The following is a 23,672-nucleotide window of genomic DNA, read 5'->3' as shown; positions in this document are numbered from 1 at the left end:
AAAAACCTTGCAAACTCTAAACATTCCTAATGGACAACCACACTTGCCAGCCGAATGTTCCCAGGAACTTTGCTATGGACTTTTCGATCAGAGCAAAATGGAACACCGACGACATTTTGCAAGGTTATGAAAAAAAATTCTACCCTGAAGGACCAAAGGTGATCTGTGGAGTTGATGCGGTTGTTTTATCTGACACACACAGTGTAGCCAAGTCATATGACCTACTAGCATTCGCCATGAAATTTCAGAGGAAAATGCTGGTAACACTGAAAACCTGTCTATGACTGGGTCATAATCCGAGCTCCAAATGTAACTTAGCCATTCTGACTAGCAGGCAAACGGCCCTTAAAGCTCTATAACCAATATTAACAACTTCCAGACTTTTTAGGCTTTGCAAAGGCGCCTTGGAAAATCTAGGTGACTCGCACCCTTCTCTGGATTCCCAGTCATAAGGACAAAGTCTGAAATGAGTGCACTGACGGAGGAAACCATTCCGCTCGGCATCCCCTAGAATTCGCATTGCCAAAGCTGCGGAGAGGAGAACACCTCTCACGATTTTCTGAGATCCCTACACTCCTTCTCTACTGTTCTGCGCCAAGTGTCCTTGGAACGACCTCCTCGTTGGCCATCTTGGGAGAAATGATCTCACTGTATGGCGTAGCCAGCAATGCAATTGTCTGCTTAATGTGTGTCACTTCCGCTTTCCGATCACAATGCGTACGGATAACAGGTATGATGATACGACGACGAAGACTTAGAGCTTTTGAGCATAGTGGAGTTGTACTACTCCCAGATATGTAACGTCGGAGAAACAACATTAACACAAAACAATCTCAACTTGATGCTGATGTAAAGATAATCGCATTTGAGTAACATCCACTTCAGTGCCACCGCCGGCAGAAACCACGCTTTCTAGATATATGTATTGGTCGACGCCTTCGATGCTACGCCCATTAATGCAGACAGGGAGAGTACGATAACCCGTCAAACTGAGAACCTTGGTTTTGTTGATGTTTATCTTCAATCCGATTCTACTGTCGTTCGAAATCCAAAGCCATTTGGCCAAGGTCCACGACCCGGTAAGAGAGCAAGCAAATGTCATCCGCGTAGTCGAGGTGTTGGAGGAAAGACGTCATCGTCCTTTGAATTCCTCCACGTCCTCTGTACAATGCGGTTTGAATGACGTCACCGATAAGAAAAAAAAATAATATCAGCGACAGGATACAACCCTGGCGGACTCCGTTTTGACCTCAAAATCGTTCGAGACTTTACCTCGGTGCAGCATGTGATATTTTCCGCCATCATATCTCGCTTTAATAATAGCTGTTATTTTCTCTGGAACTACTCTCTTCTAGATATACCCTATCGAAAGCTTTCTCGAAATCGATGACGATCAGGTGTAGATCTAAACTCCGCGCACTATCCCTAAATGATTCTAAGGAATTGATTTGGTCTGGATTTTTCAAGCTCTTATTTTTGCAACGGTAGGGAACACACAGATACCCCTGAAACTGTCTCACTCAAAACGGGTACCTTTTTTGGAATCTTAACGATCATCCCCTCCTTCCACTCTCTGGCAAAGGTCTCAGATTCCCAAGATTTCGTATGAGTGTAAGTAGCAGATGTACAGTGAGTGCAGGTGAGGCGGTAAATAACTCTGTAGGAAGACCGTCAATCCCAACGGCTTTACTCCGTTTGAGTGCATTCATGGCCGAAATGATTTCTGTTTGGAGCTACAGTCTGTATCCACATGTTACAGTCACTAGCTATTTCACCCCCAAAGAGGAAGAAGTTCATAGGATACGATACGATTAAGAACCGTGGTTAAGTGTCCTTATGAGAACTCGACCGTTTATTACATATATACTTCCAAACGAAAACTAAACAAGTCGGGAAACTGGAAACACGGCGCTTCTGGTATGAAAGGTTTTGTTTGCTTCTTCTGTGAGTAAATTTGAGTGCACAACTATCCGTATTTGTACGTAGCCCGTTATGTATATGCGTTTAACATATCAGACTACTCACTTTAGTGTGATATTGACATTTAGTTGCAGTAAACGTACAGGTAAAGTCAACTTTGAGCTACTGTAACTATATTAATGATAGTATGACAAACTTGGTGATAACATGCTTCATACTAGAATCTATATTACTATAAATTTTTATAACTCTAGGATAAACTTAAAGGGGGGTTTTCCTCAATTTCTCCAAAAATATGGTAATATACTATGATTTTTTTCAAATTTTCCGGTTGGGTAACTTCTGAGAATAAGTCTATTAAAGAAATCATCATTTTCGACGCCTCACATTCCCTACCTCTCCAACAAATGTCCAAAATAAAACCGAAATCGAAAAGTACTAACCAAGACCTATCATTTCCCATTCCCATTCCGTGGAAAAAAAATGTACAGCCCCCCCCCCCTTGTATGTATTTGAGATACTCACTTAACCCCATATTTTCTTTTATTTCCCCATACTTTGACTTTTAATTTTATTTTTCCACACTTTAAACAACTGATAATTCCATCGAAGGTGAATAGTGAGCATATCTTATGCAGCTTTTGAATTGAAGTCCGAGTCTGCAAATGTGATTCTCAGATTACTTTATGTAGGTAAGTCTGAAGGTCTCGATATTACGTTTGTGCAATCTGATTTGTGTAACTGCGAACCAGAGAAGATCATAAACTCAAGAACACAAAAAGAACATGGACGGTGCTCAAGTCAACTTGCAACCTCTCCACTTCAAAGAAAAACCTGAACTTAGTGCCTATCTTGCCTAAAAAGTGCAACAATTCCCATATTAAGTGCAGCTAAAAAGCCGGGTACGGTCGTGCTGGTGGCCTAAATCTCCCAGAAAACGAAAAGACATGGCGGAAGAAAAGTTCACCAACAAATGAAGAGGATCGGAACCTTAATTTTACCTGTCAGAACCTTCCCCTCCACCTCTACCAGGAAAGCGGAAAAAGGGGAAACTGACAATGTGTACGCAATTCATTTAGACCACAGACTGATAATACCAGGAAGGATCATAATAATAATAATAATCGTTGACGCAACAATCCATGTTGGATCAGGGCCTTGAAGTGTGTTAGAGCACTTCATTCAAGACCGTAACGGTACACTAGGAGGCAAATGTGGTCAGCATTGCGCTCGCCCGAGATTATTACCCTGATTTGACTCAGGTACTCATTCACAGCTGAGTCGACTGGTGTCCGACGTCAAATCACGATACAAATTCCACTGCCACCAGCGAGATTTGAACCGCGTCCTTCCGTACGACAGCCTTGCGCTCTAACCACTCAGCTATCCGGACACAGGACAGGAAGGATCATGAACTCCGTTTAATAAAATCCGTGGTATTAAATCTGTAAAGGAACTATGATCTTCTTCGATGAGGGATCCTCAAGACCGAGAGCCTACATCCTGACGTCAAAATTGTGAGAAGCAGACATGCTAGGACAATTCTGTAACTAAGTCCTAGCTATTCTCATTTTACAATCCTAAGTTAATGGCAAAAAGAGAAACGTCATCAATACCTCCGTCAACTTACCTTCTGATCTTTGGGTCCTCCGCCGTCACAAAAACTAAGCGATTTAGCAGCATATTTGTTGGGAAATTAGTAAACGCAATCCTAGTGGAGAGAAACTGCCTTCACCACATTAGCTGGTCTTAGTACCGCGAATGCAAGATTTGCCCGTACGTTCTTCGTTCTTCGTAATTAACCTAACATTCGCACTTCAAAGATGTTAAAAACAATCGGGTGATAGACGAAGTTTTCTGAAGAGAGAGGATGGGTTTTAAGTCCAATATAGTTTAATATCTATACAGCATCCCTGCATAATAAATGCTTTGATAGCACTGAAATCTTCCAATATTTTCTCATTTTGGCCATTGGAGACGATTGGTTGTCGACTTCCAAATGTTTGCAAAGGCAGGTTGATGAATCCCGAAGATTGGACCTACCAATCAACATAACCATATCCTACTCTATACCCTTCAAGAGAAGCAGGGTAACACCCCTGCTCATTAAAATTAATAATCTTACACTTGTCCATGTCCAATCTATCACCTTTTTAGGTAGAGAGACAACGAGGATGTGTTCAATCAGAGACCACTTGAACTCCATTATTCCTAAAATCCTAAAGGCAAGCAGGTTGATTAACTTTTCAACTGGTTTCTCTTGGGGTCTTACACCTTGGTCTATGTAAAGGATCCATTTCCGTAAATTCTATGCACGTTCTTTGGAATTAGTCCCGAACCTCAGCGGAAACCTCAGCTGGACCATGAAGAAGAATGCTTCGGCGAGTACTGAAACTGTTGCCTGCAGTGCGGTATGGTGTTGTTTGTGCCGCGGCCGCCTCCATCGACTCTTGGTTACCAGTTTCTGCGATGACCTCAAGTCGAACATGTTCCCTGATGATAAAGGGGTACTGGTGTGCGACTCGCTTCACAGTCATGTGCACGAATTGCGAGAAACGCTCGACGAATCTCTCGTGCAACAAGGGGCGTTAAGATATTGTACCTGCCCCGCCGTTATTTTGTAGTAGGAGCAGATGATGAAGAGGTTCATTTGTTCAGTCCACTTCATCCGCTGAAGTGGTTGCCACAGGTTGTAGCGAAACAGATGCAGCAAGCGGAGCAATTCTCCTGGTCGTCGTGGCGCCTAGACGTCGAACCGCCCCAAGATTAGCAATTTCGACGCCATGCTGTCCATTACGGTAACCCTACCCAGTCACCAAATCAGACAACTCCCGTCGGTTATTCGTACCGGACCTTTAAATTCTCCTTCTTCTCATTTTTGCTGGTGAATTTGATCCCTACCTGCAGGTGCGGTGATAGCTTCCTCAGTGAGAAATCTATAAGACTGCTACGCTTAATGCTAGTCCAACGGACCCCATGTTTTGGGCTAACACCCAATTTTTATAAAACAGACTACTTGCGGTTTCGTCTACCGCTTCGGTCACGCTTCTGCCAGGGCGGTGGTGAGACAGCGTCTGGTGAGATGCATCTGCCTTGGACAAAATTACAAGTCAGAGTGAAATTATGCGGTGTTTCCAACGATTAATTAATTGAAGTAATAAAAACTTGTTTCTTTTTCGTTGGTGTGGGTATTTATTCTTGCAAAAACCGATATTTCGGGAACCACCACTTAGAACCTTCTTAGAACAGATGAGCAAACTTGTTAGCACTGATGAAGGGAACAAGTGGTTCCCGAAATATCGGTATTTGCAAGAATAAATACCCACACCAACGAAAAAGAAACAACAAGTTTTTATTACTTCAAAATTACAAGTCATCTATTTTTTCAGTAATATCATTTCAAGCTCTCCCTGAATTGCAGAGACCATGTTAAATGACGTGGCGTGTCAAATTCATTGGAATTCCATGATAAATTGAAATAATTTTAGCAAAAGTGAATTACATGAAAATAAATTAGGGAATTTTCTGTAGCTATTTGGCGACAACTAGCCTTTTTATTCTTTAGTCACTAATTTGAATTTACGTAACGTTATAGACTAAAGGACACGACAAATGGATATCATCGACTCTAAAGGGGAGATCAACACTTTAATTTTCAATAAGGATTTACTTAGAAACAAAAAAATTCAGGCAATGAAAATGAAGAGTGGAGAATATAAAGCACCTGCTTTATTCGTCCTTTCTTTTTTCAAACGTACAAAATGGAGGCGAATGTCAAAGCAAAACAAAGATAAATATTCACGACAGCAGCTGATTAAAAACAATCAACTTTGCGACTGGAAAAAACTAAATCCTTAAACTGGCTCAATATTTTTCTACCCTAATATACCTGACATACCTTGACTAACCTGTAGAGTAGAAGCTATCCGAGACCTTTTATGCCATTGAAGTTGATTGAATTGAACAGGAAGTAACTGAAAATGGGTGTAAAAACAGCTCCCGTGGGCCTTTTATTTACAGCCTTGAGTGTGAATCCGTAATCGATTAGAAGTTCGTTCGTTTCCATCCAATCGACAGGGAGAACCCTGTACAGGCTCGCTTCCATCTGCAATATTTTGCCCCCTTAATCCTTGGATAAGCAGAACGAATAAAATGAACGGAATGCTGTTGATGTGTTGAGAGATTTATTTGAATTCACTTATCTGTGGTAAATCAACCGATCCGGGTTATTTGTGTACAGCTCGTCTTGGATAATTAGAAGGTTTTGTATGCCGTCAACTTTGAAAGCCTACACAGGATTCTTATCTGTAGGAGTCGAAACCTTGGAATTAATATAATGTTTCACCAGTCCTTCCACATCATCCCTTTAAAATGCGTTTTTGCCTGAACTCCTGCCAATCCCCTGTAAATTATGGCGTAAATTATTGGCCAATAATTAAACATTTGCTCACAACTTATTACAATAAATTTCGAGCAATTGAGGCATGACTGATTATCCTTAAATTTGATAAATTAATTTTTGAAATCCCGTGAAGCGATCTCATTCATTATATCTTTTCAGATTAATCGACGCGCACTGAAAACGGTGTGAGCTTTAATACAGATTTCCATAATTCAACTTCCAAAATATTTTTTGTAGATTTCACCTCATCCGTCTCACTTGAATGATATTTAATTTTTCGTGAAAGCCACCTGCTTCCAACAAGCACAGAGTGGTTGCTATAAAACATTAATTCAACTCACGTTTGATAGATAATTTGCCCATAAAAATGTATTGGGAATAATGGCGGCCAGGAGGTCCGCAGAGATTTCTGAAGAGTCCACAGGGAGATAGTAAGTTGAGGGAACATTGGGCTTTTATTTGTCTAGACATATGGACATGGTGACACTTAGTATTGTAAGAAATAATGTCAGGACTATCCAATCCACTTAGAGGTTAAGTTGTCAAATTGAAATGCTCGATGGGTAAAAAGCGTACCGAAGTGAACACTGACAACAATGGCAGGAATTATATCATTTTACACTTCATTAGAGACTTTTATGGAATACCGGCATAGTGAGGAATACAAGTATCTCAAAAGTTGAAAATGAAGTCGGATTAAAACGGAGTTTTTCTATAAAAATTGTTTATTCTTCCATCGCTACAATTTGAATTTCAATTCAGACCGAAATTCAATATATATATATAGTTAAAAAAGCCCACGGACCCTCTTCCCGCCCAACCGGACCGAGGGGCGACCAACCTAAGGATGGGCTAAAGACAACATCCAAAGGCCCGCATCACAGCGATGATGCGTTTTAACGCAAAGTGTGTGCGACCATGCGAAAATGTATTACTACATCCCGATTGTCGCAAACACTTCAGCCAATGACGCGGAGGTTCTGCACTACAGAGACATGGATCTTATATCGAAGACAGTGCGGATCAAGACTGAAACCCATTAGGTCAGATTGTTACCGGACAGGACTCTTTGGACTATAGCACAGGTTGCAAGGATAACCGCTTTTTGCATCTCCATGTATAGTCCAGCCCTAAGAGCGAGCGTTTTCAGCGCTTTATGTAAGTTCTGCGGGACTAATCCCGTCGCTGAAATTATTACTGGGACTACTTCGATCTTTTGTAGTCTCCAAGTCTGCTTCATATCGTCTACCAAGGGCCGTAGTTCCGGATTTTTTCGTGCTATTTTTCAACAGTGTTCCGGTCCAACGGTACGGCTACATCGATTATAAAGCACGCTCGTTCTTCCTTCAGAAGCAGAACTAGATCGGGTCTGTTTTGATTAACACTCTGGTCGGTGGCAATAGTGTGATCCCACAGTAGTTTGACCAGATCATTTTTCAAGATTCTCTGCGGAGTATACTTATAGTAAGGATAGTAGGCTGCCACTAAGTTATACTTCAACGCAAGGTTTTGATGGAGAATCTTGCAGACGGAGTTATGACAATTGGTGTACTCGGTACTGCTCAACATCCTGCACGCAGATGTTATGTGCTGGATGGTCTCCTCTTCACAGTTGCATAACCTACAACTGGAGTTGGTGATTGAGGAGTCGTGAAGAATGTACCGTTTATAATTTTTTGTTGGGAGCGAAGCATCCTGAATTGAAGTTAGGAATGCTTCGGTCTCATAGAAAAGTACACCATTTGTCAAACATTTGTTGGAGGCTTCGATGTCAATGCCTGACAACAACAAATTTTTTATATGACCTCCGTGAATGGGTTTCTCTTTCCACATGTCGATCTTCTGTTGGACTGAAGTAACATTTGAGATGGGATTCCATTCTCTGCTTCTCAAGTTCAAAGGAGATAATTTATTATCTGCCATGACGGTAGCCTGATGTATTTGGCTAGAGGATTGTTTCTCATAGAAAAACTCAGGAAGAGAATGCACTTGATTGTAGTGCAACGGTTTTAAATCAAGTGCCCCCCTTCCTCCCGGATGACGTGGGATAGTGATTCTCAATTTTTCGGCAGCTCTATTATGCATGTTGTTGTTTGCAAGAACTACCCTTACCCGTCTATTGACAGATTCTAAGTCAGTATTACTCCACTGTATCACACCGAAAGTGTATAGAAGGACGGGAATGGCGAAGGTGTTGATTGCCATGATTTTATTTTTCCCGTACAGCTCAATTTTAAGGACAAGATCCAGACGCCGTTCAAATTCCCCCAGCAACTTAGATTTGATTATTGCCACAGCAGGTGTTGTTGCTTGCAATATGCCGAGGTATTTGTAGACGTCGTCCGAATCCATACCCTCAATTCGGATGTTATTTTGGCTGTATCCTTCGTTGTCGGTGTGTTTTCCCCGAACAATTGTTTTTATGCGACATTTTTCCAAACCCGACTGCATGCCGATATCCCTGCTGAACTGGATGGTGATGTCCAGCAAGGAGCGATTGCGTTGATTCTCGTCTTTGGCATACAATTTGATGTCGTCAATGTACATCAAATGGCTTAATGTACATTTCGACAATATGCCATGCTTGACCTGGAACCCATATTTGCTTTCATGCAAAAGATGGGATAGCGGATTCAAAGCCAAACAAAGCCACAGTGGGCTTAGAGAGTCGCCTTGGAAAATGCCACGCCTGATTGGTATCTCTCCTGATGTTTGCGAAGATACCGATAGCTTCGTGCTCCAATTCTTCATTACTGTTCTCAGAAGAAGAACGACATTCGGGTTGATTTTATACAAGCGTAACACTTGTAGTAACCACGAATGTGATATGGAGTCAAAGGCTGATTTATAATCGATGTAGGCTGTTGAGATATTTCGTTTCTGATGGACAGCCTCCTTTACAGCTGCCGTATCGATTATAAGCTGTTCTTTGCAGCCTCGGGAGCCTTTTGCGCATCCTTTTTGTTCCTCAGCTATCAATTTATGAACATCAAGATGTTTTGAGATGTTCGCGCACAGAACTGAAGTGAAGACTTTGTAGATGGTAGGAAGACAAGTAATTGGTCGACATTTTGAAGGGCAAGAGACACCCTGTTCATTGGGGATGAGGAAAGTTATCCCCTTGGTGAAAAATGGTGGAACTAAATCAGGATCGGCAATCATCTGATTAAATTGATTTGTCAATATCCTGTGAGTGCTCTTGAACCGTTTCAGCCAGAAGTTGTGAATCTTGTCAACTCCTGGCGCCTTCCAGTTACCTGTCTTGTCAAGGGCTGCTTTAACGTCGACTTCAGTTACGTCAGGCATGGTCATTTCGGGGAGGGCCTCGCATGAACGCATAAGGTTTGGGAGCCACGCTGCTTCTAAATTGCAACGGCTGGATTCGCTCCAAACACTTCTCCAGAAGTCTTCTGCCTGATCCAGATCGAGGTTACTTTCCCTATGTGAGTTGGTGAGATTTTTGTAGAATCCCCGTTGGTTCTGGAAGAACAAGGTGTTGTCTGTCCTTCGCTGAAAGCTTTTCTGATACCTACGGATGCGATTGGAGCATACCGCAAGTTTCTGCTTCAGCACCTCGAGGATTTCTTCGATTGGCGTATCATTGGACAGATGGTAGTTTCCAATGATGTTCACAACGCATCTATGCACTCTTGGTGATGGATTTCCAAGGAGTGCTTGCGTGACACGACCAATCTCCTTTCTCAACTTTTCGACTCTTTTGTTGAGTCGAAACACCCAGAACGGTAAAGTCCCTCTGCGCATACCTCTGTTATTCGCTCTAAGATATTGATTATGGAGACGAATAACGCAGATCAGACTGTGAACCTCTGTAACAGTAATCTCGCTAGCCAAACGATCAGCCAAAATTCTGTCAACGGCAGCAATGATGTTAGTAGTTGCCGAAGTAAACTTCAGTTTTGGGATTTTTGGCCTAGCGTCTGGGAGAATCTCAACATACTCTGTGAATGCGACCTGGAATGCGATCAAAGCCTCATTATAAATTGGGTCGACATCCCCAGTTACTAAACTTTTCCTCACTACTGGATTCATGGAGTGCCTTACAGGTGGAGTACTTGTGTTACTCCTTTGACTAGTCCGGTAATTTGATGACTCCAGCCCGAGCTCAAGTGAAACCTCTTGGAAGATTTGTTGCCTAGTTGGTAAGGCAACTCGGTTGTTATTCACGTTGACGACGTTCTGTTCCGGAACATGACTTAGCTCCGGAAATCGGGTTATGAACGCGTCATGTAGTCGATGTCTGTACCCTGATGGGTTCCGTTCCAAATCCGTGACACGGTAATAGGCGCGGACGATAAATTCGTTGAGTTGGTTCGTCCAAACCATACGACGCCTAGGTCTCCCGTCCCTGGTGGTTGACGGCATAACCGCCAAAACATCCAAGGGCGAAGAGCCGCTCTGATGTTGTTGAACGACCCTTAACCGTGTTGGGTGCTGTCTTCGTGTCCCTGGGTTGCCATCAAAAAAATTTGAATTATTTTCCCCAATTTTGTTCCTACGAGTATTGGGGAGGCAGTCAACCCTGTAACAGAGCCCCAATGTTGCCATGCCCCATGGTTACCTCCAAAGGTAGAGAAGGTATTTGGAAGGGAGCCGCTGAAATACAGTGTAACGTCACTGCAATTCATCCGATAGGCGCGTCGATCCCTTCACCCCGGATTACGGATTTGTTAAGGAGGTTTACTCCCCCTGAACGGGAAGAATCGGTAAGGGAGGACGAACACAAAGGGAAACGTTCTGCTTGTCCGCGGCTACTTATTTACAAGATTAACTTGCGATATTCGTAGCTGACCCGGTGGGTCATGTCATTATCCGCAACCCATGACACGCACTTAGTCGCATGCAGCTCTGCGTTTGCAACTCAGGTGAGGATAAACCTGGTACGCCACGTATATATATAGATATATATATATATTGAGGATAGAGTGGTCCTGACTTGGTTAGTCGCCCAAAATTTTGACGCCTCGCCAGATTCATGTTCCCCCACGGATAAATCTGTCAAACGCAGGCTCTCCACTTCACATAGTACAGAACTCCCTTAATCAGAGTAATTGGAAATTTGACTACGGCAGATCTGTCGATGACACTGTTGCCTAACTCTTCCAGAAGGCTCGGCAGAAGGAAACTTCAGCCGAAAAGGAAAAGGGGATACATGTTTGCCTGTCGGAGCCTTCTCTTCCGCCTCTATCAGAAAAAGCGGAAGAAAGGGAAGTTGATGAGGTGGACGCAGTTGGTCTAATTCCGCTATGTGGAAACAGATCCATGCAGCCCGGACACCGTGAACCTTGGCAGACTTCCAGCCTAAAACAACGAAAGAAGGCGAAGTTTCTTGGGACTGAGGACATAGGCCTTGCTACACCACCAAAAGTGGCGATATCCAGAGACGCATGAAGGAGAAACTTTCGGCAGAAGCTGGTTACCCCGGTGAAATCCACACAGAACGCAGCAGACTTTTCAGTTAGCGGCATTTTTCATATTAGACTACACTTATGTCTACAAATATAAGAGTTAATCAAATAAATTTTCAGCATGGAGAGGCGCTATCTACTATCAGCAAAGGTGGCAAAGTTGCAGGACTGTCCTCATATATTTCTGGTTCAGGAGCTATGGGTTCGTTTAAATAAAATCCGTAGTATCGGAGTAAAGGGGACTGGAAACTTTTTCGATGACAAATCCTCAAAATTGTTAGAGGCAACCAAGCTGAAACAATTTTTGTCCTAAGGGCTTGTTGCGGTCAACTTACTATATCAGGTTAATAGTAAAAGGAGAAACATCATAGTTGCCGCTACTTACCTATCCTATGATTCTTTGTGTCCCCCGACAACGGAAAAACTAAAATATCAGAATCAAGTGGCCTTGAATACTTGATAGGTTGTGACGCTCAGCATATTTGTTGCCGCAGAAGCAAATGCAATCCAAGAGGAGAGAAGCTGTTTGATCTTATCACTTCACCTGGCCTGATGACCGCAAACATAGGGTGCACCCTTACATTTCTAATCAATTGGATAGGTTTTTATGATGATTGTTAGATTATTTAGGTTTTTGGGATTGCTGTCCTTTGTTGTTGATTTTGGCCAAATAAAATGGTTCTCTAGCCTTCACTCAGTCCGCAAAGTCATGATACTCTATTGTACGACACGCCTAATGACCCAACTGTCACCTCATCCGTGTGTGCTGTTAGCTGCTTTGCAGCATTCCCCTTTCCACCTATTCCTGTAACACTGAAATTCTGTGCAATCAATGTTGATACCCAAAGCGGCAACGAAAAGTGAAAAAAAATAATATATTTAAGTCAGTATTATATAGGGTTATAAAATCGTTTAATATATTATGGGGGATTACGAAAACATGTAATGTATAATAACAATATCGCAGGATAAATATCAACAGTTAAAAATTCGAGATCTTGACGACTACCTTTCTTTCGCGAATTGCCCGCCCCTTTTATAACATCCAATCCATAAAAACAGACAGGCACTCATCCACCACAAATCACAATCACAAAGTTGAGGGAGGTACCCGAACACAAAAATGTTTGCACAAAGAACGTTTTCAAAAAAGAAACATCAGAGAAGTTGCTCGCCATCGTGAAAGAAAATCGGGAACGGCGAGGCTGTTTCCTAATTTGAAATCAGTGAATAGAAGGAAGATAGACCTTTGAGAACAGAATGGGCACAGGATGAACCAACTCTCTTTGCAATTCCATCAGAAACTTTCATTCATTTCTTGCTTCATTACGACGACGAGGAAAGGATGTAACTAATTTTGACATAATCGAATGACAAGGTTGACATTTCACATAAATGTTGGGAAATACCTTCCCTCTAGCTCCTCGTAAGCTTCACATAGGAGAGGTAGATATATATATAATGGATAGTAGATGTTGTGGTGCGGAGGTGCGTCAATGACACCTGAGAGACAATAGATGAGGATCGCGGTACTCAGGTTGAGTTTTCCCGCCCCAATTTTTTTTTTGTTTTCCAATTTAGCGCCCGAGCATTTTTTGGTATGTTCTGCCGATTTAGAGAACTAAATCAACATTTCAAATTCTCATACCAAACCCTTGAATTAGACGAGAAAGTGGCCAAAATGTGCAAAAGGACCTTCCCCCCACATTCCCGGGGCAAACTGGCGCAGAGGGAAACTTCAGTGACCCTGCACCTCGGCCTGACGGAAGATCAAATTTGCCTACTTCCCCTTTTTTGGCATTACCTTTGCTGCCGTGAATGGTCATAACGAACTTGGGTGGCCATTTCGTCCACCCATACGTTAACGTTCATTAAAAGCCTATTTTCGGAGATGATCATCAGATAAATTATTCCAATTTTTCTGTGAATTCATCATCCTATTTTTAGCCGCGAATGCTTTCTCCTCTATACGCCTGTTATTTATTTATCCATCGACATGCGCTACCAGGACTCTGTGCTAGCCACGCTTGGGAATAGCGAACGGGGGTGGGAAGGGTTGGAGCGGGAGCGGATATAGCACGCGTGAGTGTTTACAACTTCCCGTGTTGTATTGGTAACTGTAAAAAGCAGGAAAACATCGGGATCTCACGCAAACCTATCGAAAGAAAACTTTCGTTATAAAATTTGAAATAAAAAATAACGACTCGAGAGGGAAGATCCACGCGGGTCACATCCTCAATCGATGCCTCTCCTGCCCCAGATGGTCATGTGACGCGGACTTTGGGGTTTCCACCCTGCCTCAGGTCTCTTTATGATAATGTGAGTTTCGCGGGAGTTATGGGGGAGAAGGAAAGAAGGAATCCTCACAGGAAAAAAACTGAGTTTAGCTACACCTTAATATAATTCAAAATTAAGGCGAGATAAGCAAAATGCAAGAAATTCTGAAAAAAACTGAAAATAAGAAAATGAAGAAAAATATAAGAAATAAAATAAAAATAAATTAAAAAAGAAATGAAAACAGAAAAGGGGAATTGAAATTCCTGCTGAGCATGCTAAGTGCATCACCGCCGAAGGCACTCACCATGCCATTACGCCTGGTATGAATTTTGCGGATGTTACCGAAGAGGAGGTTCAACGAACCATAAACAGCTCGAAGAACTGGAGGAGCCCTGGTGTGGAACATGTGCAGAATTTCTGGTATAATAAATTTACCAGTGTACACAGTCAATTGGCACATAGCATAAATCAGGTCATTAGTCGGCCGGAGGAATTTCCACCCTTCCTCACTGCGGGAATTACCTACCTTATCCCAAAAAAGGTCACAGCGCAGGACCCCGCGGATAAAAGACCGATTACTCGCCTACCAACCCTCTACAAATTCATAGCGTCCAATATAAGTGGAAGGGTGAATGCGCATCTCCAGACCAACAACATTCTGCCCGAGGTGCAAAAGGGCTGCAGAGTTGGTTCAAGGGGTTGCAAAGAGCAACTCATTATCGACACAGAAGTTGTAGGACAAGCAACTAGAGACCTAAGAAACCTCTTTAGTTGCTATATCGATTATGCCAAGACCTACCACAGCGTAACACATACCTGGCCAAGCGATGTCCTACATCTGTATCGCATTTATCCGAAACTAATAAAATTCTCGTCGGCAGTCATGGAAAGGTGGCATTGTGGCCCCCCCATCCGTATACGAAGAGGCATCATCCAGGGGGATTCGTCGAGTCCTCTTTGGTTTTGCATGACACTGAACCCCCTTTCATGGCTACTGAATGATACTAGAGGGCATGGTTTTACAATCAAATATGGCACACATGCTAAGTGCGAGCTGTCACACTTGATGTGCTTAGATAACATGACTGAGAGAGACTTTTACAAGTATCTAAGAATTCTGCAAGGAACCCATGCTCGAGTTGTTGATCTGAAGGATGCTCTGCTGTCCAAATTCCTGCGACGTGTAAGGCTGGTACTGAAATCACATTTCTCGGGAAAGAATAAAATAGTCGCACTGAACATATTCGCTATCCCTTCACTGGCATATGCATTTGGAATATTGCCGTAGACGAAGACCGATTTGGAAAACGTCCAGGGACAGATACGAACTACTATATCCGAATTCCGAATGCATCATCCAAACTCTGCCATGGAGCGGTTGAACCAGCCTCGTGACATCGAAGGTAGGGGTGTGGTAAACGAAATCATAGTGTTTTTCTCCTTTGTTTCTCCGTGTGCTCGCCGGAACTCTTGAACATCTAAAACCAAACAAAAATGCCAGCATTAGCCGGACTTTCCGTAGACCACAGAAACCCACGGAATACCAGCGCTCCCTAGCATCAAATGCATTTGTATGCATAACATTTTAGTCAAAAACAAACATTAAAAATAGATATTATAATATGCACCATGATCCTCTTCAAGTCCACCCAACTACTGGCCTATGCTGACGATATCGACATCATGGGAAGAACCACCCGAGACGTACAAACTGTCTTCATCCAGATCGAGCAGGCGGCAATCGGGGCGATATCTTGGGCTGCACATCAATGAAGGCAAGACAAAATATATGGTGGAAACGTCAGCACCGAAGACGAATCAACCAACAACATGAAACCACACTGGTCAAACAGGAAGCATAAGGATTGGAGAATATAACTTTGAGACCGTTCATAATTTCTCCTATCTAGGGTTGAAAATCGCAACCGATAACAGCTACGATGATGAAATCCGCGCAGGGTTCTTGTCAGCCAACAGAGCCTATTTCAGCTTACAAAGACTATTCCGCTCGAAACGTCTCACCATAGGGTCAAAGTTGTTACTGTGCAAGACTATGATCATGCCAGTCCTCATGTATTCCTCAGAAACTTGGTTTCTTAGCAAGAAAAATTGCGAATTCTTGACCGCGTTCGAGAGAAGAATCCTTCGAAGAATGTTTGGCCCCCTACATGACGATGGACGATTCCGTAGCCTACATAATGACGAAATCTATGAGCGATACCATGACCGTCAAGTTGTGGATAAAATGCTGCTCAAAAGGTTACGGTGGGCGGGTCACTTAATCCGTATGGATGAGGATGATCCCACCCGGAAAGTCTATAAGGGCAATATCTATGGTAGAAAAAGAAGACGAGGCAGGCCCTGCCTAAGATGGAGCGATGGCGTAAGTCGGGACGCCAGACAGCTTTTAGGAATATCGAATTGGTGGACCTCGGCGCAAAACCGGGATGTCTGGAGTTCCTTATTAAGACAGGCCTAGACCGGATACCGGCTGTTGGGCCGTTGATGATGATGATGATCAGCCTTTGTGAAAATGACAACAAAAACGTTAATGATCATTTCTGAAGTTAAAATTAGAAAATGAGAATATCAAAATTGATGATGATGTTTTGAGAGAAGAAAATTAATTATTAATTAATTATTATCTTGTATCCATAATTATGAAATAGATACTTCTATCTGTCCTTATATAGTTAGTGGTATTCTGGTAATTAGTTTGGAATTCACACTTTTTTGAGTGACCATTTTTCAAGAAATCCGTAGTTTCTTCAATAAATTATCTTAAATTTGATATTAGAAACGAAAATAATATAACCCTGATCAGCCCTATTACAATCCTTCACAAAACTGTTCAAGATATAAAATGTCATGTCTACACACTTACATGTACTAAGAAACCCTAACCGTAAATTAATCAACATGAAATCTTACCCCCATTTTAAGTCTACCGTTCTCTAATGCATGGTAAGTGAGCTCCTTCAAAACGAACCAAACTCAGTAGTACATGTTTAGGAAAATCTACCACTCATTGGACTCACCCCCAGCACTTAGCTGTCGCGAAAATCAATTAGTCATGGCGCAGATTTCTCAGAGCTTCACACCCTTTGCACAATGTTTTGATTGATTAGTTAAAATAATGAGTGTATGCAACATTTCGTAAGTCAAATTTCGCTTCTCTACACGAGGAGCCTGTTTTGGATGACAGCATATGCTTATTACTTCCACGACAAATTTGCTGTTATCAATCTTATTTAGAGCAAACCCGAATATTTTCTAGAAAATTAACCATCTTTCCCCGACATATCCGTGATCCGTTATCAAATATCAAGTGTGACATCCTCCCAAGGGCATAAAATGAGTAAAGATGCCGCCATCATTTATTCACATTCTTTTCATCCCCGCAAACGCTAATAGGATTCGAAAGCACGTTTTTATGACTTTGACAACTGACTTCGTATGTAAAACAAGACATTTATGCCAACAACAAAAGCAAAAAGCTAACGCAGCCTCAACGGCTACGTACTTTCATTTTCTCTAATGAAAACTCTGCTTCCGGTTAATCTGAAATTTACGATGGCATTAAAATCTGAACAGCAGTCAGTTCGAATTTATTGAAACGTAAAATGACATCCTTAAATGGTACTGAAGACACGCTGAGATTTTATGATGTTGATGAATGTATGTATCCTGGCGCAATATTTACAGTGTCAGTCAATTGATGTACTCCGTCAATTATTGGAAGCTTTTCCCAAAGTTGGACCTCCTGGAAAATGTGTACTCTGAGGACCCAGATCCCGGATTTTCAAAGGAAGATCAAACGAGGACATTTCCTTATTTGCCACATATTGCATTCTATTCTCTTCATTAATCTCAACTTTACCAGAAACAAAGGAATTTTGTCAAACTCTCCCCAATGTATGATGTATAATGCATGATAATCATCTCAAAAAAGTGTCACGGTACTTAATATCTGGTGATTTTATGGTAGTTCTGAGGTAAAAGCACTCACTCCTGTCTAAAAAGGGAAATACTTGACGAGAAAATTTTACGATCATCATGAAAAATTGAATGCTTTCCGACATTAAACTGAAGAGTTACATCCTTTCGCTTATAACTTCAACAGAAGGATATTTTTATTGGCCATTCCTTACTAAATTAAAAGCATAATCAAAGTACCATGAAAATGCTCCAGCGATTTTATTGTTATCCATTATTGATTTGGCAGAATATTATTGCTGAGTTATTGAATTTTGCAGTGGAACACGCAGTACGAACAAATGTATATCCTTAAGATTATTTCTTGCGTTTTCGCTGGCACCACTACTCTTGAAACTTGCATCAATTAATTCCCTTCCCTTACGGTCCTACTTTCAAACAATGAGCAAGACTGGACTGTTTCAATTCCCTCTGCTTTCTAATAGAATTACTGGTTCAATCACGCCAATTAAATTTATCAAGCCCGACCATCTTGGTTTGTCCACCAAACAGAGCGATAGCAAAAAGTCGATCGGCCTTGACTGAATCCTTTCCTTTCCAAAAAATGCTCTGTATCCGTCAGTCCCTTCCTGTCAAAATTATTCAGTCATTGGTTGCTGAACACTCATTTCCCCTTGAGCTGCTCCCCTCGGACATCACCTTGTCGTAATGGGGGAGCCTGAAGTGCTTTACTACTACCCTATGGGTGTCCAAAACATGAAGATGTAAACAAGGGATTTAAACTCTCCAAGTGGTAAGAAGTCACAGACTTCGAATCCACCCGCGACCATGAGCAATCGTGTGGGGGCCAAGACGCGGATTTTGGAGGCATCACCACATTCATGCCCCCTGTGAATAAATCTTGCATTTAGTACCTACGGCGAAGCTAGCCAGAAAGGAAAGTACAGAAATGCTTAACTTAGGAGAGACTGGAAGTCCGTCTACGGCCGCCCCGTCCGCGCTACCGCAACCCAAATCAACCCGGAAACGGAAGAGGAAGACTTGGCAGAAGGGAATTTCAATGCAATAGTGCCCAGAGAAATCGGACGCAAAAAAGCGGAATCTTTGGCGGAAAGTGCGAATAAAGTGGTAACCCCAGTGAAATCCACACTAGACGCACCAGACTTTTCTTTCAACGGTAATACCCGCAACAAGTGTAAGACCAACATATCTGTGGTGGCCAACGCTTTCTTGTGCTCCGCACCATGACTTACTTCCACGCGTCCCGCGGGAATAAAGACCGGTGTACCGGAAGCGAAAGAGCGAGAGAGATCTCAATGAAACTGGTTCGTCCCATAGGAATACGGACATGAAAGTGAGAAGGAAGAGGACGTATGCGCGAGCTGCAATCATAGTTCTGACTGCTGCCGTGGGAGTTTCCTCGAAAGATGGCGAAATGCCTGTGGAATAAAATGCTGGAATTTGGAACGAAGCCAAGATTTAACAATCAAGGTTTTCGCGAAGGGCTTCTCCATTTGGAACGCACTAATGAGGCTGCTCTAAAGTGGCTCCAGCTTTGAGTTTTAACGGTCCGCCCAAGTGCACAATTATGACCACTGAGCTGCGCAACAAAGAACATATCGGATGTTTTTTACCGGACCCTCGAAGGAGGGTAGAGGATATCATCCGCATGTTGGGTGAACAGAACCCGGGCATAGACTTCGATCACTAGTGAGTAAAGTTCATAATTGCCAGGAATGACAAATCTACAAACGTACAGGTTTTTAGTTTGGTATTCGAATTGGTGGACCTCGACGCAAAAACGGGATATCTGGAATTCCTTATCCTTCCTTATCCGGTACCGGTACCAACAACCGGTATCCGGTCTAGGCCTGCCTTGGTGATGATGATTCGAACTGGACCAAAAGAGTCTGAATGTGCTCAGGAGACAGAGGGGATAGAGTGAATTCTACCTGGTATTAACTTTTTTACACATTTTACGGAACAGTCGGACGAAAAGGAAGCCAGAAACGTAAACGGAACGTGACATGATGTCGTTTCGAGTGACCGAATCTATGCAAACCGGACACCGCGAACCAGTCAAGGTATTAAGCGGAAAACAGACGAATGCTCTGCGGGATAAGATGAGGCCTTGGAGATAAGTCCCCGGCAGCGCGGATGACTTCAGCGGGTCTACTACTGATGAACTTCTCGAGCACTTTTCCGACCGGGTCAAGCATACACAACGGTCGGTATGCAGACGGGAGCTCCGGGTCTCCTTTACCCTTGCTAATTAGCGCAAGTCTGGCTACCTTCCAGCGGCATGGAAAAATTTCCTTTTTCAAGCAAGCGTTGAACACCTCAAGCAGCAAGTCTGACCACTGGCGGAACACTAGTTTGTAAACTTCCGCCGGGATGCCATCAGGGCCTGGCGCCTTCTTGTTTTTCATTGTGAGAACTTCATGGTCAAAAGAGGACAATCCTTGAGGCTTTCCGCGCTATATCAACATCAACCCGTACAAGATGTCTGGGGAACAATGCCCGTACAATGCGATCCATCTGGTCGGTACTTAGTATGCAGGGCCTCAGCAGAACCCCGATTTTTCGAGTGACAAGCTTATAGCCAAGTCCCCACGGGTCCTCATTTACCTTGTTGACAAGGTCTGCAAGCCGCAAGCTTTGCTTTAATTTGCAGCGCTGCGAAGTCTCTTTTCTGCTGATCTCCTCGTTGACGTGCAAACGTTGTGCCAAAAGGCAGAGCTTATGACACTCCCTCCAACGCAAAAGTCATGTCAGGGATGCTTCCTTCACAACCTGGGTGGCAAAACGTTGGCGTGGATCCGGTGTTTAAAACTATAGGCCCGATTCTCGCCGCCATTTCCAGAATCCATTTCCCTCTGGAGTCTGACTGAGGCATGCCCCATTCCAGGGCTCTGGCATTAAAATCACCGCCTACCAGGATTCGTCTCTCCGTGCTCGAAACGCTTCCAGAGACGTTAAAAAACTTTATCTCTAAACACCGGATCCAGACAAACCCGTTCCCTCGGCCTTCGGCAAGAACACAAGGTCGAACGTCATCCCGAACCCAGACGGCAGCGGTACCCGATATGTCGAGATGCCATGAGGCCGGGTCCCTGTTTCGATATTGCTCGCTAATTAGCACTAGATTGGCATTTACTTCCCCAGCAAACTGCGCTAGCAACTGCTGAACGGTTGCACTCCGGTGCATGTTAATTTGTAAAATGCGCACCCTAGCCCTTTCCAATTCCGCACTGAAAAATGAACACCGTCCCGAGCACGCAATGTGTGCGACGATCTCACCAGAAACGCCACGATCCTTCCAGAGAACGCAACTTTCGCCTTCATTGCAGCACTTCGCTTGATGACCTACTTGGCCGCATTTCCGGCATGCTCTCCTCCTGTCCGGTCCCTTGCAGGCTGTAGCACTCGGTGGGGACTACCCGCATTCCTTGCATACTACCCATCCAATTTTGACTCTCCCACTGCTAAGGAGTTTCCTCGCTTCCTTGCTCTGGGAATTCCACCACAAGTTCCGGAGGGATACTTCTAAAGCCGGCGGCATCATTCTGTTTGTTTGCCATATCATGCACAACATCCATTAGCCAATCTGCTAGAATTCTTATCGCCTCAGACCACCAAATCATCATCATCATCAACGGCGCAACAACCGGTATCCAGTCTAAGCCTGCCTTAGTATGGAACGCCAGACGCCACGGTTTGGCGCCAAGGTACACCAATTAGATATCCCTAAAAACTCTCTAGCGTCCTGATCTCTGCCATCGCCCTATCTCAGGCAGGGTCTAGCTCATCCAGGCCATTAGATACCATCTTAAAAATCGAAATAGGAGAAGAGTTAGCGGAAACGATTTAAACGTTTGACTCGGAATAGTTTGATGAAATTAAATCCTGATGAAATATAATAATAGAATCCCATAATTCACCAAATCAACGGTTTTTGAGAAGAAAGCATTACTTCAGCATAACATTCGCACTATATACAGGGGCTAAACTATTGCCAACAGTCCGTAACATTCTGGCCAAAGGTCTTAGGAACCGATTCTTTCGTAATAGGCCAGATAGTTTTGACCAGAACTCACTTGCCTAAATTGGTCTGGGCATCGAAGTCGATAGGAAACTACACCCGAAACAATGATAGTTAGATGATCATTTGATAGCCTCTCAACTCATCCAGATGAAGCGCATAACCTAGCCAAATGGCACAACTGATCAAGATCAATCTAACCTGCTTCTAAACGTGGCAAAGGCTAAAGAGAAAGGCGAATCCCCTAGCGGACTCACCACCTGAACGTTCTTATGGGCAGTTGGAAAAATTCCCAATTCTCACGCCTGCCTCAAAAGCAAACCTACTTAGACCTACTTAGGTAATAAGTGTAGATTGGACGTTCATTATACCACAATCTGGACGCCCTAGCTACTGTCCAGGACAAAGAAGAAAGAGCATTTCACAAAGCCATTCAAGAAGCTCTAAGCAGAAAATGGTTTGAGAGGCGCCTTGCACATAGGATAGTAACAGTAAAAATCAATAAGATTTGAGAGGCTGTCACTTTACCAAGACTATTGTAGGAACGTCCAGAGCAGCGTGATCTTTCCAATACTCTCGCTAATAGCCGTGGCTGAAGCTCTAAGAAAATTCAACAAGAGTATGGTGAAAGTAGTAGCCTATCTCGACGACGTGGTGATATTTATATCATAGAAGTTTCTTAGCGTTACCACAGAGACTCTGAAAAGTGCTTAAGAATAAGCCTGTGGGACACAGAATATAGACTAAACCTAATCACAAAATTGATCTAACGAAAGTAACGACTTCTAAGAATGTGCACAAACTTAGTTTGTCCGGTCCCCACCTATGGTTTTGTTATGCCTGCAGTCAAGAGGGAATGCAACAGGCTCAAGCTTAGCGGGATTCGGAGAACTGAAGATGGAAGCACTACTGGGGCAATATGGCCCTTCCCAATAAACGCCCTCAGCGTACTGTTGAACATCCTTACACTCAAAGTTCATATCAAATCCATTGTATCATGCAGTGCTGTCAGGCTTCGAAAATCAGGATGCTCAATAGGGAGGACATATTGAATAATTTTTTATAATGGATAGCAAATTATTGAACAGACAAATTGTACAAAGTTTTCCATGTCCTCCCAATAATAAAATCCAAACAATAAATTACTAAATTAAGTCATTTTCTCATCCTTTTTCCTTACTCTCTCTTTTCAGGAAACTAAAGAAAAAACAGGAGGAAATTTGCAAAATCCTATACTATCGTTTAGTAGCTGCACCTGAATGTCAAAAGATCCTTGGACTTCCTGTTTATCGACCATTATTTGACGATCGTGATGCATTACAATGGACATCGGAAGATATTGCAAGATTATGGAGCCTTGAAGGGCTCAATGGCAGTTATAATACAAGTTTAAGTGCTAATGGAACACTTATACAGTCTAGCGACAATCTTAACGGACCTATACAAGTTCTTCCACCGTTCGAACTATGGCAGACCATATTGATTGCCATATGCTTGGCAATTTGCATTATCTTAACAGTGGGCGGTAATATTTTAGTACTGCTGGCATTCATCGTAGATCGAAGTATAAGGCAACCCAGTAATTATTTTATAGCTTCATTAGCAGCGACTGATATGTTAATAGGTAAGTTGGTTTTTGAATCTTACAAAAAAAAATCCTGTTGCTTTT

At 42.8% G+C, this 23,672-nt stretch overlaps 1 protein-coding gene across 2 annotated transcripts in view; it reads left to right on the top strand.

Moving 5' to 3' along the window:
- The window catches only part of LOC119657606 (muscarinic acetylcholine receptor M3), a 279,331-nt gene that overhangs the window by 250,981 nt on the left and 4,678 nt on the right, over window positions 1-23,672 (top strand). For both annotated transcript variants that reach the window (XM_038064603.1, XM_038064604.1), the window contains exon 4: window positions 23,197-23,627. In XM_038064603.1, coding sequence (XP_037920531.1) covers window positions 23,197-23,627 — 431 coding nt within the window. The remainder of the gene's footprint in view (window positions 1-23,196; window positions 23,628-23,672) is intronic.

The sequence above is a fragment of the Hermetia illucens genome, chromosome 5 (assembly GCF_905115235.1).
Source record: "Hermetia illucens chromosome 5, iHerIll2.2.curated.20191125, whole genome shotgun sequence".
Classification (NCBI taxonomy): domain Eukaryota; kingdom Metazoa; phylum Arthropoda; class Insecta; order Diptera; family Stratiomyidae; genus Hermetia; species Hermetia illucens.
The sequence above is the reverse complement of the archived record's forward strand: the minus strand, read 5'-3'. Positions and strand labels throughout refer to the sequence as shown.